The following is a 16,532-nucleotide window of genomic DNA, read 5'->3' as shown; positions in this document are numbered from 1 at the left end:
GGCTAACAGCTTCATTTTTTCTCTTTTTGATTTCAAATCTTTTGCCTCAATCATGGTTCAGATAATAGTTGGGCCTGTGGAGTGTTCTCCTTGGCAGGGGGAGGGGAGACACAAGTTCTTTGAAGGGCAGCCCACTGGGTGGTTTAGAGACAGTTTACTGAAAGGTAAGTCAGTGGTCCCACATTTGGCAGTGGGACTTCCTGGTCTTTGTGGGTCAAGAAAGGGCTCCAGAAATAGTCGTAAGGGACATTTTGCTGACGATTAGGACAACATAAATACGGCCTACATATTGAAGGGTATTTCTAAAATAAGCATCACTTTCTTAGGAGTGACAATAGCACTGGGGCCATGGAGAGGGCCGCCCTATTCCCAGGAGGCACCTGCAGAAGGATTTAGGGGAGAAGCATCAGTGGGCACCACCTACAGTTGAGTGCTTCCAGCACTTAAGACAAAGATGTCTGTGCTGAGGCCAGGTGAAGCCAGGTGAAGGACATCCCGGCGTCTGCAGTCTCAGTCTTCTAACTTTTCTGAGGACTGAATATTTTCAAAATACAAAGGTGGACAGGAGAGGAGAAACCAAAACGAGAGTAGCCTGTGCGGCCCGTTCCCAGCTCTGCTTCTGCAACGTGAGAAGCAGACGGGCTGGAACCTGGGCCAGGGAGATGGGAACTGAATGAGGCTCGAACCCTCGTCTCTGTCAGAAGTGCCACGGCTGCTCCCTGCAGCGCTGCCTCGCTTCTGAGCCGTCATAAGCAGCAGAGAAAGAAAGGAAGATTCCACCTTCACCTGGCCACTACCCACCCAACAGCTCAGACAGCTGCCCTCATGGACGGTCACAGAAGGCCCTCCTTCGCAAACACGCAGAGACTTCCCGCGTCCTGCCGGGGATCTGGTCCCGCAGGCCCGGCAGAAGTGGAGGGCTGAACTCTGAGGAACCGGAGATCAGTTATTTTTAGAAGCCCATTTAGAGTTGGCTCGGAGTCAATGTTTTGATAAGAACTACATTTGCACATTTTTAACATGATGCTGAGCAGTTTCCTAGCTACTCTTCTGATTCAGCCTCACCCCAACCTGCTGGAGGTAATACGTGGAAGTCACAGCCTCCGAACCACAAGGCTGCAGGCAAGAAGCACTTCAACCGTGAAAACAGTATTGAAATGGGAGTCAGAGATTTAAAAAAACATTCTAAATTTGGCCGAACAAATGCTACATTTTAGTGTTTCTTCCTGCTGGTTGTCCAAGTCTTCGGGTTGAAAGTATTAATTCCTAAATTTAAATCTGGGGTCGGCCAATTTTTTCTGTAAAGGGTCAGCTACTAAGTATTTTGGACTTTGTGGGCCATAGGTCTCTGCCCAAATTACCTCACTCTGCTGTCACAGCTGGAAAGCAGCCTCGGCTACTGGGAACAGGGTGGGCATGGCTGTGTGCCAATAAAACTTTATTTACAAAAACAGGCGGTGGTGGCAGGCCTTAGTTTGCTGACCCGTTTCAAAGTGGTTCAAAAGATCGTAAAAACATTCAAAATTCTAAAGGATCCTCGTTTTACAGAAAGCCTGAGAGAAGCAACTTTCACATCTAAAACAGAAACTGAACACATGATTTCCAAGAGTTAGCAAAAGCGCACCAGCCCCTTCTCTGTGAGTGAACCTCCAAAAGACAACTGGCAGAGATACTTGTAATTAAGCTACATGTACTAGGCAAGGCCCAGGGGAGCGGAGACCCCAGAGGCCGATGTGTCTTGAAAACAGCACCTGGAAAAGTGAGACAAAACAGGAAGAATGTTTCCTTGGGTGCTGTCATTGTCTCTTTAGCAAAAGAACAAACAATGGGAAAGTTTAACACGAGAGCAAGACTAGCACATGAGCCCCGGCTCACAAGAAGGTACCCTGCAAGGGTATGTGTGTGTGTTCGTGGGTTTAAGACAGCCACTTCTCCCTCCTGCCCCGCTGCGCGCACACACGCTGTCTCCCTGGCACCGTACTTGAACAAGGTCCAGGAAAACTTGGGCCACACAGAAGTCTGGCCTCTCTTCTCAGACCGAGGGACAGGGTCTAGGAGCAGTAGCTGGGCTGTGAGGAGTCCCAAATCGCCAGACCAGCGGTCCCGGACTTCAGGGCTGGCCACGCCGCCAGAGGACCGGGCATCTACCAGACACCTCGCCTGTGGATCACAAGTCTCCAAAAGGAGAGCTTTTGAAGGGATCTGTTCTTATCAACAGGATGTAAATGGATTTGGGGCACCTGGGTGGCTCAGTCAGTTGGGCATCTGACTCTTGATTTCGGCTCAGGTCATGATCTCACAGTTTTGAGATCGAGCCCTGTGTCGTGAAACCAGCTAGGGATTCTTTCTCTGCCTCTGCCCCTCCCTCATGTGTACTTTGCGCTCTCTCAAGAAGAAATACAAAAAAAAAAAGAAGAAAAGAAAATAAAGATACAAACAGATGTCAAAACACACCAAATCTAGCACTTTGGTCACTCTGAAATCTTGCAAAGGGTATTAAATTATACCTGCCGTCCTGGGGGTGAGGGGTGGGGTGGAAGGGATCAACCATTTTTTTGGCCAAGTAGAGTCCTCATATAAGCTTGGGAAGCATCACCACAGAACATCAACTACCCTGGACACAACCCCAACCTTCCACACTGACTGGTCAGGGACAGACGTAAAATCAATGACTTCTGGGTAAACGGCAGCATGCGACATCAGAATGCTACCATGGCACCAATCAGGCCGTTAACGAACTGCTAGCTCATTGCTAGGAGTTAGGTAAGGTATTTCCAACATCAGTGCAACCGAGACATTTGAAATCCAAGAGCAAGAAGCAACAAATAACAGAGATGGATGGTAAGTACATAATGCAAGCCAAGTAATAGATAATTATTCTAAATGCATTTCTGCCAAGTTGGTTGGGGGCCAAAATATCTCCCTGAAATCTTTAAAGGTCCTGTCTTCCCCTTTAACCACCATTACTCTCTCTCCTTCCTTCCTCCTTCCCTCCCCCTCCCCCTTCCTTCTGCCTTTTCTCTCCTACTCTTCCAATGTACAGAAGCATTTCTAAAATGAACCATTAAGAATTAGAAAGCAGCTTCTTACCACCGTTCATAGCGAGGCTTCTGAACCCTTTCCACACACGCCCGTCTTAACCTCTCACCAGGATAACTTAAAGCCACAGGACCTTTTCCTTTCAAGCTCAAAGTGAAGGCTTAAAAGGGAAGTAGTACCCTTGGCCTTGTGACCTGGGAGAGACCTCTGGGAGAAAACAGATCAGAGTAATCATGTGACGAGAGAACATACCGGCCCCTTACCTTTTGTCCTTTATCCTTCTGAAACACAAAGACGGGCGGAGCAATGGCAGGTTTTTCTGCAAAAAGAAAAATTGGTTGTTTTCCCCCCAACACTATATTCATACAGTAAACAAAGCTACATTTGTTTGTAATAAGTTAAAAGCAAAAACCAAACCCAATATAAAACTAGTAACTCCAAAGAACGTCAAAATCACTTAGAAAATGGTTTCTTAAAGTAGCCACGGGGGCGTGTTGTTTGTGAACATCTGACACTTAATGTTAGGGTGTGTGCACTTTTCTGGTGCATGTTATACATCAAGAAAGAGGTTGCAAGACTCTCTTAGAACAGCCACGCCAGTGATGGACAGAGAGTGGTGGGGAGGGCGGCACGCTGCAGGGTATCCAAGGCAATGCCGTTCTGCGCCATCAACCGCGGCCTTGCAGGAATGTGGCACAGAGATGTCAGACCTTTACATGGCATCTCCTGAATTTCAAATGTTGAAGACTAGTTTAGGTTTATCTTTTTTTTTTTTTTTTTTTTTAATTTATAGGCCAGTGGGGGCCAGGGGATAACCAGACTGCAACCTCTATCCACACAGCTCATGCTCTTTGGAGAGCTTACCCTGGTTGAGTCACCTGACATTCCACCTGGATCTCTAAGTGACTGCCCATTAAAATAAAAAAAGGATTTAAGGAGTTGCGAAAATTCTGAGTCCATCTTGCACAGCTGTTGTGGAAGGAAGACACCCTTTGAAATGTTCAGACACATGATGAGACCTATTGTCCTCGGGCAACACCATTTCTCTCTTACCCAGGGGCAGCTGAATCTACAGCCCTTTGCCACTCGTGCCTGCGTGGATGGCAGCGGGGACTGTGGGTGAGGACTACGTTCACCCGTGGGGGCAGGCCCGGATGCTGCCTGCCTCATTGCCTGGGGGTTGGGTATGGTGGCTCTGGGTGCACCCAGGGCCCTCGTCAGCATTCAAAGCCTCGAGGGCAGACAATGGATGGGAAGCGAGGGGGATCATGAATATGGGGAGCACCGCACAGCCCTGCTGTTGTGGAGCCCTGGGTGCTGGGAAGCCAGGATAACAGAAAACCTTCACTTACACCAGCTTTACCCAGTAGGACCACTAGGTGGGAGGGGACACAACCTCTGGTTCGAGAGCGCAGTCGTGTGGGGAGCTGGTCATAGCGGCTGGTCTAGAGAGTCAGGAGAACTTTCCTGAGAAGAAGTGGCTATGCTGCAGTCCAAAGAGAAGAGGCCAGAGGGGCTTATACAGTGACGGGGAGCCCCAGGGGCAGATGATCTCTGTGCTAAAGATTCGGGAACGTGCTGTAAAAGGAGTTGGGTTCAGGTTCAAAGAACAGTGTGGGGAGGAGGCTATACAGAGACACTACTAGTCAGGAGGGAATGGCGATCACCCACGCTAAAGATGGGGAGGGGAGGAGGTGGGAGGAGGAAAACGGACAAGACTGAGACGATCAAAAGGACACTGGCCCACTCCCATCCCCCCAAATTTTCACTCTTTGGAGAAGCAGAACAGACACTGGTCTTGACTTGGGGGCAACAGCCCACTGACGGTGGCCATTCCCTCCACTGTGCTCCACACGGCACCTGAGTCCCTGAGTCTGATCCACCACACACAACCCACGACGAACACGGGGGTGGATGACACGGATGAGACCAAAGTACACGGGAGGCGGCTGGGGGACAGAAGGGTCGCCCACGAAGCTTCCACGATTCCCTAAGCAGCCATGTCCCTGGCACAGGGGTTGGTGCTGCTTGACAAACCCACGTGAATGAATGATCGAATGTGCCTATGCCAGACAATAAATGCCAGCGACGGAGGGGCGGAGGGGCCCTGGGACAGCAGCAGCTTATCCACACTATTTCTCCTATGGGGGTCCCCAGAGATCTTCGGGCCCTGCCCTTTACCCCACAAGCCCAGCATCCAGGGCTGCAGATCCAGGCCTGGACCTCACTTACGCCTTAGACTCCCAGCCGCCGCAAGGAGCTAAGGCACACTGGAGGGAGTTGTGAGTGTGGGCCGGCCCTGCATCCCTCCAACCCTCCCCATTTCTTTGGGGAACCACCCCTCCCTCGTGCCTGGGTTCTAGGTCTGAGGACGTTCCCCCAGGGGACACAACATGTAAATAAGCCCAGGCCACTGACAGTGAATGAGACTTGGGTCTAGGACTTTTGTTGGAGCTGGTGAAGGGGTGCTCTGTCTCTGCTGGGACTGCAGAGCGGGTGGAAGGTAACCCTGGGGTTGCGAGCAGTGTCACGTCACCAAAAGGGACCTTGGACCGGAGTCAATCCAGTGGGAAGCAGAGCTGGAGATGGAGGAGGAAACTGAATCCTGGAGAAACTGGTGGAAGCCGTGGGTCCAGCCCAGCCCAGAGCTAACCTCACCTCCAGTGGACTTTTCAGTTAAGCCAACAAATGCTGATTTTTGCTTAAGCCAGTCTGAACTTAGTTTCTGTCCCTTTCTCTGACAGCCTCCAGCCTGAGAGGAAAGGCGTAGCCACCGCAGACTTAACTAAACACACACACTACTCTGTACAAGAAACCTTGCACGGCCTCTCGGTGAAGCACAGATTCTCTTTCTTTCTCTCTCTCTCAGGACATATGACCACCAGATCCACTAAGTATTTATGGGTTATGCTCTATCTCCCCTACTAAGACATCAACTCCATGAGATCGGAGACCGCCTCGTTCCCCTTGCTGACTCGTGGTCTGAGATCAATACTTGGCATCAACAAATACTGGATGGAGGGAGAAGTAAAGGTAAGGGGGTGCTGGAGAAAATGGATGGAAGGCCACTGAGGAAGGACTAGAACAGACAGAGAACCAACTGGATGGCAGACGAAGAGCTTTCTGGTGCTGGGAATTATGTCGGCGCCCAGAAGGGGCTGCAGTGATTTGGGCAAACGAGGGAGAGTTGGGCTGCCTCTGGGTCCCTGGGACAGGACAAAGCCACAGGGCAGGTCAAGGCACGAGCAGGGAGAGGTCCCGTGTGATAAGAACAACTCTGCACCACAACCGGGCACGCTGCTCAGCTGGGGTCGGAGGGAGGCAACAGAGGGGCCACGGGGGCCAAGCTGTGAAAGCGGCTTCCTGAGGAACTGCAACCCCCGCAGATACTCCCTCCCGGATCCCGGCCCGGGTCCTCCACTCCCACGGCAGGCCATCACTATGGTAGTTAAGAGCCTTGTTGCTGTTTCCCCGCCTCTGCTCTCACTCCCTGAAGTCCAGTGTCCGCATGGCAGCCAGAAGCCCTGGTGTGACACACACACTTAAAGCAGCACCGCCCTCCCAGACGGGGCAGAGCCCCGCCCCCCCACAGGCGGCCCCCACCTGACCACTACCCCCGGCACTGCCCGGCCTGCTGCGTCTGTCCACCCCCTGCACGGCCTGTGGTCTGTCACGCTCTGGACGTCTGCTTGGAGCACATTCTCTTCTCTTCCGTGGCCTACACTCATTCGTGCACAGGCACCGTATCCCTTTGGAAGCTCCGAGTTTGAGCTACATTCCCACCCCCTGTGCGCCTGGGCATGCTTTCGGCCTACACCCACCACAGGTCACACTGAGGCTGCCTGTCAGGGAGGCGGAGAGACCACGGATGCAGCATCCCCGGCTCATCAGCCGGTGCACACTACGAAGCAGCAGCCGATAAATGTTTGAACTGAATCCCCTCTGCACTTTTTCACACGTGTAACACTAGCTGATATGTAATCACGTCAGTATTTATTGAGCCCTTAAGCTGTGCAAGGCTCTACAGGAACAATGGGGAACAGGAAGTCAGGAGCAGAAAACCTCAGGGTAAAACACCTGATGAAAAGGGATGGGTGTGTTTGTATTCGTGGCCTGGAGCTTGTGGGGGGTAATTTGTTCGCTGCACCCCCCCAACATCTACCCCCCCCCGGCAGCTCTAGAAGAACGGGGGGGGGGGGGGGCTCTGTTATGTTCACCGCTGTGCCTTCAGAGCCACACACGTAGTAGAGGCTCAACACGAGGTTCGAGGGAATGAAACGTCACTAGGATGGTGACCGGTGAGGACAGGGCCCTCTGGGACCCCCACTGATGGATGGTTTGGTGACTGTGACAAACCCAACCACTACACTAGCCAAAATGTGGCCACAAACTTCCGTCAGTTCTTCACCAAAAACACAAAGCACCAGAGTCACACAGATTTCATTTCCACTGGGCTCCAGGAGGGCCGACGTCCATTAAGTCTGCAAATTAGTGCTGACGTTACAAAAGGACAACTCGGATGCACCCCATTCCAAGGAGGAGCGCCCCACACTCACCACAGCAGCCACAGACTTTTCTTAACTGGCTCCCATCAAACTGCCTCTGGTTATGTCACTGGACAAGCTGACTTCACTCAGCCAGCTGAAACCCAAGTTTGGGGAATGAACAGGGGACAGAGCAATGAGGCTTCTGTGACTTTTGCTTGAATTCCCAGCCCAGCCGGTCTGTCACAAGCAAAGGGAAAAACACCACCACAGATTTCTAGACATACCCGGGCCACCATGAAGACCGAAAATATGAAAATGTTAATCAAATGCCAACAATTTGATCCAGATTCTGTCAACCAGGTGTTCTGTTTTGTTCCTGTAAAATGCTCTCTGACTGAAGGAGTTTGGAAAGAAGGAGCTCTCCTGGGGCATTGGCTCAATACATCAGCACAGCAAGGGTTAAGAAAATCAACAGTAAAGAAACCTGCTTAACCAAATGTTCCCCAAAGTTGTATGACCAGGGAACCCCTTTCCTCATCCCCTCCCCGATGTGAGGCGTGAGAACTGTATCCTGTGGATGACCGTGGCCAACACTGGTGTGTGAAGTGGGGTGCGACTCGACTCGGAGCCCCCGAGCGGCTCCCACTACAGTGGGCTCCACCGGCTGGGAATGTGGGAGGTGCTCTGGCCTCCGTGAAGCTCTCAATGGCACTGCGTGCCAAGTCCACGGTGGCTGCTGCCACGTCCAAACCCTCCTCCACACGCTCCTGCCCGGCTCACGCAGTCCAGGCGGCACCTAGCCCGAGCCCAACTGTGATCCCAGATGCTGATCAGGCCCTGGGGTGGGAAACATCTCCCAACCTCCCAATCCCCAGCAAACAGCAGGGTCGGGGGCACTGGCCAGAAGCAGAAAGGAGTGAACCCCGGGGACATCGGGCCCACAGGACCCTGCTCTCCCTCCTGCCACCCTCCACCCAACTGTGAGGCACAGATGCAAAATGGGACTGCCCAGCTGTAATCCCTGAGGACGGGGGCCGTCCTGGATCTGGTCTTTGCAGTCATGGTGACAACACGGACAGGCAAGCCCAGTCACAGAAAGGCTGCAGAGTTCTTGTTTCAAACCTCTGCCGGATGTCTGGGACTTCTCCACACACCCCCCCTAACCCGTCTTCAGGCCGGTGCTGCTCCCAGGGGCATTGCTGACACAGCCCTGACTGACAGGGCACTCTACGCCACCCAGCAGAGCCTGGGAACCACTCCGCCTGCTGCACATCTCGCTACATTCATAGCTTCAATCATAATATTCATTCGGCAACTCCACACACCCGAGTGCCCCCTGGGCGCCAGGCCTCATGCTGGCCTCCAGGGTGTGGTGGTGACAAGGAGAGATGTGTCCCCTGCCTGCCAAGAGCTGACGTTAGACTTCAGTTGGATGTTGCAACACAGAAGAAGCACAAAAGCGACTCGAGTGCAGAGCAGGGGCATCCAACCTGGTGAGGTGTGGAAAAGGAGTGGATCCGGGAAGGTTTCTAGAGGGATGTGCCATCCAAGCAGAGAAGGACAGCAGCATCTAGCCAGGTGACCCAGAACGGGGATGAGGAGGGCAGCAGAAAGTGAGGAGCATCGGGAGAGCTCAAAGGTCAAGGTGGTGTCTGCTCTGTGCCAGCTACTCTACTAATGCTTCAACATGCCAGCTGACTCCCGACCCTCAAGGACAGACAGAAAACAGACCACCCCAGCGCAGGGCCACAGGAGCACAGCGCGCCCCCTGCCTTCACCGGATCCCAGGTTTGCACATCTACATCTGCGAGGTCTAGTGTAGAAGCTCCTGGAAGGTAAGCACCAATCATTCAGGCAGTTCCTTTCTTGAAGACACGAGTTAAAGATGGCTCCAAAGAAAGAAGGCGGGGGTCCCTGACATGCAGGCTCCCTCCCGACCCAAGGGACCACAGACCACTCTCCCTACAGGGAGCACAACTCTCTGGGTAAAAGGTTCGGTGGGGGGGGCGGCGGGGGTACCTCCAAGAAGGCAGGCCCTTCTCCTAGGGCAGAACTGAGCTGGGGCCCCGGCTCATAGAGCAAGTCCTCAGATGCCTTGGGTGCAGGTGAAGGAAGTCCTAAAAGCCTTACCCAAAAGTCACGTCCATAATTTGGTGTATGATATCTGTGTCAGGGAGAAGGCCCATAGAATACCTCCTCAAACAGTGGTAAAGAGGCTCAAAATGAGAGAGTTTTAAACAAGTCCCATACTTGAGAGAATTAAAACACTGGGCTTCCTGGTACCGCCCCTATAAGTAGGCCAGGGACCAGGACTCAGGGTTTTACTTTGTCTTTTCTGTCCAGAAGCTGACTGGTGGCAAAACCCTAAAGAGAAAATGACATACGTACCTATCTCAGCGGCAGCAAGAATGCAAGAAGGAAAGGGGTGCAGCAAGAATGTTTTGCATGGAAGCCAGTGTAAGAAGGAAGAAGAACCCTTTGGGGGGCAAGCAGGTGACGGCAACTGCCCAGATGTGAGGAAAGGAGGTGGAGTCCCTGCCACCGGCTGCAAGCATGGGAAGGAGAGCACGGAGCTGGCCTGGACCCCAGAGGTGGCTCCGTGACAGAAGAGAATGCTTCTCCACCTGTGGGTAACAGAGGTCCTGGGATTGGGATCCCATCTTTAGACTTCTCCCAGCCTGTGTCATGTGATTCACAGCAAGGACATTCCTAGTTGGGGTTTCCCAAAACCCTGGGATGGTTTCATACGTGGGTGAGCAGTCAGAGGGGCATATTTATGGGCTGGGCAGGCACTCCATGCTTGATATGCCTCACTTCCCTGAATCTTTGCAACCACTTCTGGAGGGAGGTCACACAAAGGTCTTTATTTTACAGAAGAGAAAATGGAGACTCAGAGGCTTGAGTGACCCAAGGTGCCGCCAGGTCTCCAACTGCATCTGAGCTACGCTGCCAGCTAGGTACCAGGGCCAAAGGGGGAAGTTACTACTTCAGTTTGCATCCTTCCATATTTTCTGCTTGGCTGGGCCTTAGAGCTTAAGATGTGGACACTCTTTTTCTTCTGAGAAGTAATAACATCAGGAAGAAAGCAGCTGCCAGTTAACATTCCAGAAAAGCACAAAGGAAACCAGACGGTGCGTGATGAGTTTTGGGGTGACCATCTGCCTCAGACAAGGGTGCTGTTAGGCCAACAGCAGATCCCTAGGATGGCCAAGGACAGAATGAAGGCACAGTCCCAGGTGTGGACGCTCTACAATGAGACAAGGTGCACTGACTTCATCTTTCCAGTGTCAGCCACACAATGCCCTGCAGAACATATTCAGAATCTAAGCTGAAAACCCATTCTCTCCACGCTGTGCAAGAAGTACACAGACACTACCAGCAGGCCCGCCCTCCCAACAAGCTTTGACACCCCCAGTGGCTGCCTCCAACCTTTGTCTCTCAGGACTGTCTGTTAAACTAAACAGAAGAAAATATGTAGGCCCAGGAAAACACAGAGAAGGGAATCTGGAATATCTTTGCCTGCTCTGTTTATTCCCCTCCTAAATGATGACTCAAACACCTGCCAGGAAACGGCCCCCATCTGGAAAGCCACTTGGAATTCTTGACCAAAATGTCAGCAAGGTACTTGTGTAAAATGAGCTTTAATCCTGGGCTGATGTGTCTTAATCTTCTTATCTGTGCAAAAAATATGGAAAGCATGTTGGCAACACAAATAACAGTCTGTTAAGACGTGACAACTGCTTTAATCCTACAACACTTTCTATCTCAACCCTTCAAGTTATTTCTTTGCTCAGGAATTATTATAAACAGTTCAGTGCAGCAACATAAAGGTGAATTTGTCACTGATGTGTCAACTCTATTCGCAAACTAATTCTCTGGTGAAGAATAGATAATCTCAAACATGCTGTTGCTAGGTGATGCCTCTCTTGATCTTGGTGTCCCAAATGCTCAGTGGCCACCCAGTCCAACTAGGAGAGGGTGGGGGGGGCCCCTTAATGCCTTTTTCAGTACTAGAATATGTTCTTCCCCAAGCAACTCCCAGCTGGCTTCAGGGAGATCATACAGGGCATAGTTTTGGAGATGATGCTATCTTTTATTTTACGCACTTCTTTCTGGAATGCTCTCTTCATCCTGCCATTATCTTTACCTACTGAAATCCAAGCCACTTTTCAATGCCGTAATCTATGCTGGGGAAGCTGCTGTGTCCCCATACTTCAAACAACAGTGTGAGCAACACGCAACCCACGTTTGCTGAACGGCCTCTACTAGACCCAGCAGCCGGTGCTTCACACACCCAGTCTCATTTCATTTAATGTCATCACATTCCTGTGATGTCCACACTGTTTATCATCTCTGATCTGCAAATCATGAGACAAGACTGAGACGCCTCAGACAGATAGTGCTTTGCTCGAAGTCACAAAGCTGGTAAGTGGCAGAGCTGGGACCAGAACCCTGAGTCTGACTTCCCAGCTGGATGCCTCGGGTCCCCTGAGGCCAAGCCCAGGGGCCACGCCTCACTCTGCTGCCTTCTACACAAATCGGCCCTGCAGTCGAGCCCTTCTGTCCCTCCCTCTCCGCCCCAGTCGCCCAGACATGTAAGTGGCTGTGACAGAACCTGTGCTTTGGGCACCTCTGCGCCTTGAATCCAAGAGAAACCTCATACACTTATTAAATAAATCATACAAAGTCAGCAGCTTCACCAAAAGAAGGGAATTCAGGGAGCCAGTTTTGCCACACGTTTCTAACTCTGCCGCTAGGTGGCGCGACACAGGCAGAGCTGAGGCGAAACAAAAGTGGCCGAAGGCTGGGGGAAAGTTCCAGGAAAGACCACGGAAACCACCCCCACAGGAAGGAAACCTAAGGACTACAGAACTTCTGCTGAGGCAGCAGACCAAAACTGATGAAATGCGGGCTCTGATTTTTGTGTGCATTCAAACTGGCCTCAACCACTTGTGGCTGGGATCCTGGGCACTGCAACTTACCTTCCCGGTTCCCTGGCCGTCTAACAGGGATGGTGCCATCCCCCAGGCAGTCCCAGGGAGGGTTAAATGGAATTATGCACACAAAGTGTTTCCGGAGTGGCTGGCACACAGCAGGGATTCCACCTCGGCATTACTATCATTATTATAATTATACCCAGAAAACTGCAAGCACATTGATGCCACCTTAAAGCACGGGTCTTGGATTCAAGGACTGGATCCAACCCCCGGGTCCCCAACAATGATGAATGCCTCAAAAAGTGGCCCCGTCTAAAGCTGCCCAGATTCCGGGACAACTCAAATGCTCAGTTGTTCAGAATCCCTCAAGCCCTGACCTGAAGGAAGGCTAGCCAGTTAAACCCTGCTTGCAGCCACACGATTTACTGAGCCTCTACCATGTGCCAGACACCATGTCTGGCACTGGAGACAGGATGAACGGTAGACAAGAGGTGCTATAAGGAAGACAAGACAGGGTGGTGGGAAAGAGTACCGGGAGAAGGGTACTGTAGGGGGAATGGTTGGGTATGGCCTCCCTAAGGTGTCATTTGAACCTCAGACATTAAAGGAGTAAGGCAGGTGAAGGCAGAGTGTGTTGTGCAGAGGGCATCCCAGGTACGAGAGTCCTAAGGACAGAAAGAATTTAGAGGCTAATGTGGCTGGAGAGTTAGAGAAAACATAGTAGGTGGGGTTGGGGTCCATGGTGAGGAGTCTGGATTTATCCAGTTTAGAGGCCAGAGGAGGAGACCAAGGAGGGGAGTTTGATCTGGTTTATATTTGTATTTATTTATTTAAATGTTTGTTTATTTATTTAGAGAGAGACAGAGAGTGAGTGGGGGAGGAACAGAGAGAGAGAGGGAGACACAGAATCCGAAGCAGGCTCCAGGCTCCGAGGTGTCAGCACAGAGCCTGACACGGGGCTCAAACTCACAAACTGCAAGATCATGACCTGAGCCGAAGTCTGACACTTAACGACTGAGCCACCCAGGCACCCCTGTATTTATTTATTTTTTTAAGTTCATTTATTTATTCTGAGACAGAAGGAGGGAGGAGCAGAGAGAGGGAGAGAGAGAATCCCAAGCAGGCTCCAGGCTGTCAGCGCAGAGCCCGACACGGGGCTCGATCTCATGAATCCTGAGACCATGACCTGGGCGAAAATCAAGAGTCAGATGCTTAACTTACTGCTCCACCCAGGTGCCCCGACCTGGTTTGTATTTTTAAAGGATCTCGCTGGCAGTGGTCCTCACACAATTCTTCCTATTTTTGTGTGTGAGAAAGGTTTGGTAATAAAATGCTGGGGAACATCTCCCTGGGGGTGGTGAGGAGGACAGGTCTCATGGAGGCAAGCACAAAAGAGGGGACCAGTGAGGAGCCTTCAGGAATCATCTAGGTGACAAGTGGTGGGGCTAGTCCTGTGGCCTTGGAGACGGGGCAAAGTGGGTACCCTGGCAGATTGTGGAGACTGAGCTGGCTGGTGCCTCAGCTGTGGGAAGACAGAGGATGGTAAAGGGGCCGTGAAAGTACGTCTTGCTCACTCAGTGGCAGACGCTGTTAGCTAAAACAAGCCTGTCTCCTGTGGCAATGAGACCCCACAGGCAGGGGGGCCCTCCAATGGTGCTGATAATGACTGATCCAGGCCCTGGACTCTTAGATCCCCATGGGCTACCGCCATCAACACCACGAGACATCCTTTCCCCTCTGAGTAAAGGGTGGTCTGTGTCCTCACAACCTGAGAAAGCCAAATTCGCAAAAACCATGTGCCCCATTCCCACTCTGCTATTACAAATGTGACACAGCCATTTTCTGGGTCAGCAAATTCCTGAAATTCTGTGTGGCAAACCTGGGGGAGTTCAACTACAGCAAAGGCATTTTAAACTTACTACACAGAGCAAGGCCTGCCTTCTAAACACGTGCATGGAATAACCACTCCCATCTCTGCAAATACCAAGTTCTCTTTGAGAGGAACAGCCAAGCATAGTGCCCTACATGGGCCAGTCTTCCGGAGAAGAACTCGTGCCCATGAAGTCAGTGCTACTGACCCACCACAAATGACTGACCGTGGGCTCCCAGGCCAAAGAATGGAAGGAGGCACACTGTCCCAGTTGACTCTCCCTGCTTACATGGCCTTTGGCCCCAGCCCCTGTGAAATGGAATGGCCCGAACCCAGAGCATCTCTGAAGGTCCTTACATTGAACTTGAGACAGTGCTGAATGAAGGTCATGGTTCCTCCGTAACAGGGATATGAAGTACATGATCCCACTCATCTGCCAAAAGGCCACAATGGAAAAAGTTTGGGAGGGTGAGCCCTAAATTCCAGTTGGTACACAATCTATTCCTGCATAGTTTTATTTCATTTCAAAACCCAGTGCTTCTCACCCATGGGTGATGGGCCCCTTGGGGACAGCAGGCGATGGCTGGAGATACTTCTGGTTATCACAGTGTGGGGGAGCTGCTAATGGCACCTAGTGGGTGGAGACCAGGGACGCTGATCAGTATCCTACAGCGCACAGGAGGATCCCCAAACCATAAAGAATAATCCAACCCCAAATGCTAACTGTGTTGAGGTTGAAAAACTTTGCATTAATTATTTTGAAAATACTGCATTAGATCCTAACTTGCATTATACACTAAAGGAAGTTCCCAGTGGGTCAGACGGGACAAACTGGGGTGGTCCCTAGCTTTTGTGAGTCACCTCTCCTCTCCCTCCCCACACTCTGTGTTTAAATGTGTGCATCATCCTAGGACCCAGTAGGTCAGATGATTGGGTAATGTAGTTTCTTGGGACTCAATGGACTCCCCTAACCCAGGGGTTCTTAAAACTCAGGCGATTCTGCCCAAGGGGACATCTGGCAATGTATGGAGATGTTTTTCCTTGTCATGACCGGGGGCAGGGGGTGCCACTGGCATCATATAAAGGCCACAGATACTGCTAAACATCTTGTGATGCATAGGACAGTCCCCACCAGTCCCAATGTCAATTATGCTGAAGTGGAGAAACATGGCTATAATCCAAAGGCAGCTTTCGCTCTACTTGGACATCCACCAGAAGAGTAACATCCGGTAGTAACTGACAGCACATGTCCACATGCCAGTCGGACAATTACCCGACACACGTTCTCCCTCAACAATGACCCTCAGGCTTGATGAGCATCATCCCCATTCTACAGATGCAGGAACAGAGGTCAAATATGCTGCCCAAGATTCTGGGCAAGTGAGGGGCAGAGGTAAGACACAAACCAACTGTGCCACGAGGAGTCAACCAGAGTCTGCCAGGCAGTCCTGGGTTAAAATTGCCCCGGGCTGGAGAGACGAGGGAGAAACCCATGCCGATCTCACTACAGGCTCCACGATCACATGCCAGCAGTGCTCAAGCTTCTTGGTCTCAAGACCGCTTTCCAGGCTTGTAAATTATTGTGGATCTCCAAGAGCTTTTGTAAATGTTGGCTACAGCTGTTGACACTTACCATGTTAGAAATTAAAACCAAGAAAATACCGAAACGTTAACTTGTTTAAGGTAGTAAGTCAGTAAAGGTTTAGCTAAACAATATATTTTTATGAAAAGTAACTTTTAAAATAAAAGAAAATTAGTGAGAAAAGCGGCCTTATTTTCCATTTTGACAAATCTCTTTAACGTCTGGCTTAAGAGAAGACAGCCGTCTCCTACCTGCTTCTACAGTCATCTGTTGCTGCACCACACTACTGTAACCTTTGGATAAACCGCCACTGTCCATTCACAAGAGAAGGGGAATGGAAAGGGCAAACAATGTCCTGTGTCGTGATGAAAATCGTTCTGAACTTGCGGTCCCCTCGAAAAGGTCTTGGGGACTCCAAGAGGCCCCGGGACCGTCTTGGAGAATTGCCACCATATGCTGTTCTCCGAGTCCCAGCATTCTGAGGACAGTGAATCCTGAATTCATTACAGACCCGTCAAAAGCTTTATGCTGAGGTTCCATGCTAACGTGCAGAGACAGCTGCGTCCGAGACGTGGTACAATAGGGCTGAAGCCCAAATGCCAACCAAGGTCAGGCAG

General features: G+C 51.2%; 1 protein-coding gene across 6 annotated transcripts in view; it reads right to left on the bottom strand.

The window, feature by feature from the left end:
* RANBP3 (RAN binding protein 3) overlaps positions 1-16,532 on the bottom strand; it is a 54,544-nt gene that overhangs the window by 31,560 nt on the left and 6,452 nt on the right. For all 6 annotated transcript variants that reach the window (XM_027049095.2, XM_027049096.2, XM_027049098.2 and 3 more), the window contains exon 2: positions 3,303-3,358. In XM_027049095.2, coding sequence (XP_026904896.1) covers positions 3,303-3,358 — 56 coding nt within the window. The remainder of the gene's footprint in view (positions 1-3,302; positions 3,359-16,532) is intronic.

The sequence above is a fragment of the Acinonyx jubatus genome, chromosome A2 (genome assembly GCF_027475565.1).
Source record: "Acinonyx jubatus isolate Ajub_Pintada_27869175 chromosome A2, VMU_Ajub_asm_v1.0, whole genome shotgun sequence".
NCBI lineage: Eukaryota > Metazoa > Chordata > Mammalia > Carnivora > Felidae > Acinonyx > Acinonyx jubatus.
The sequence above is the reverse complement of the archived record's forward strand: the minus strand, read 5'-3'. Positions and strand labels throughout refer to the sequence as shown.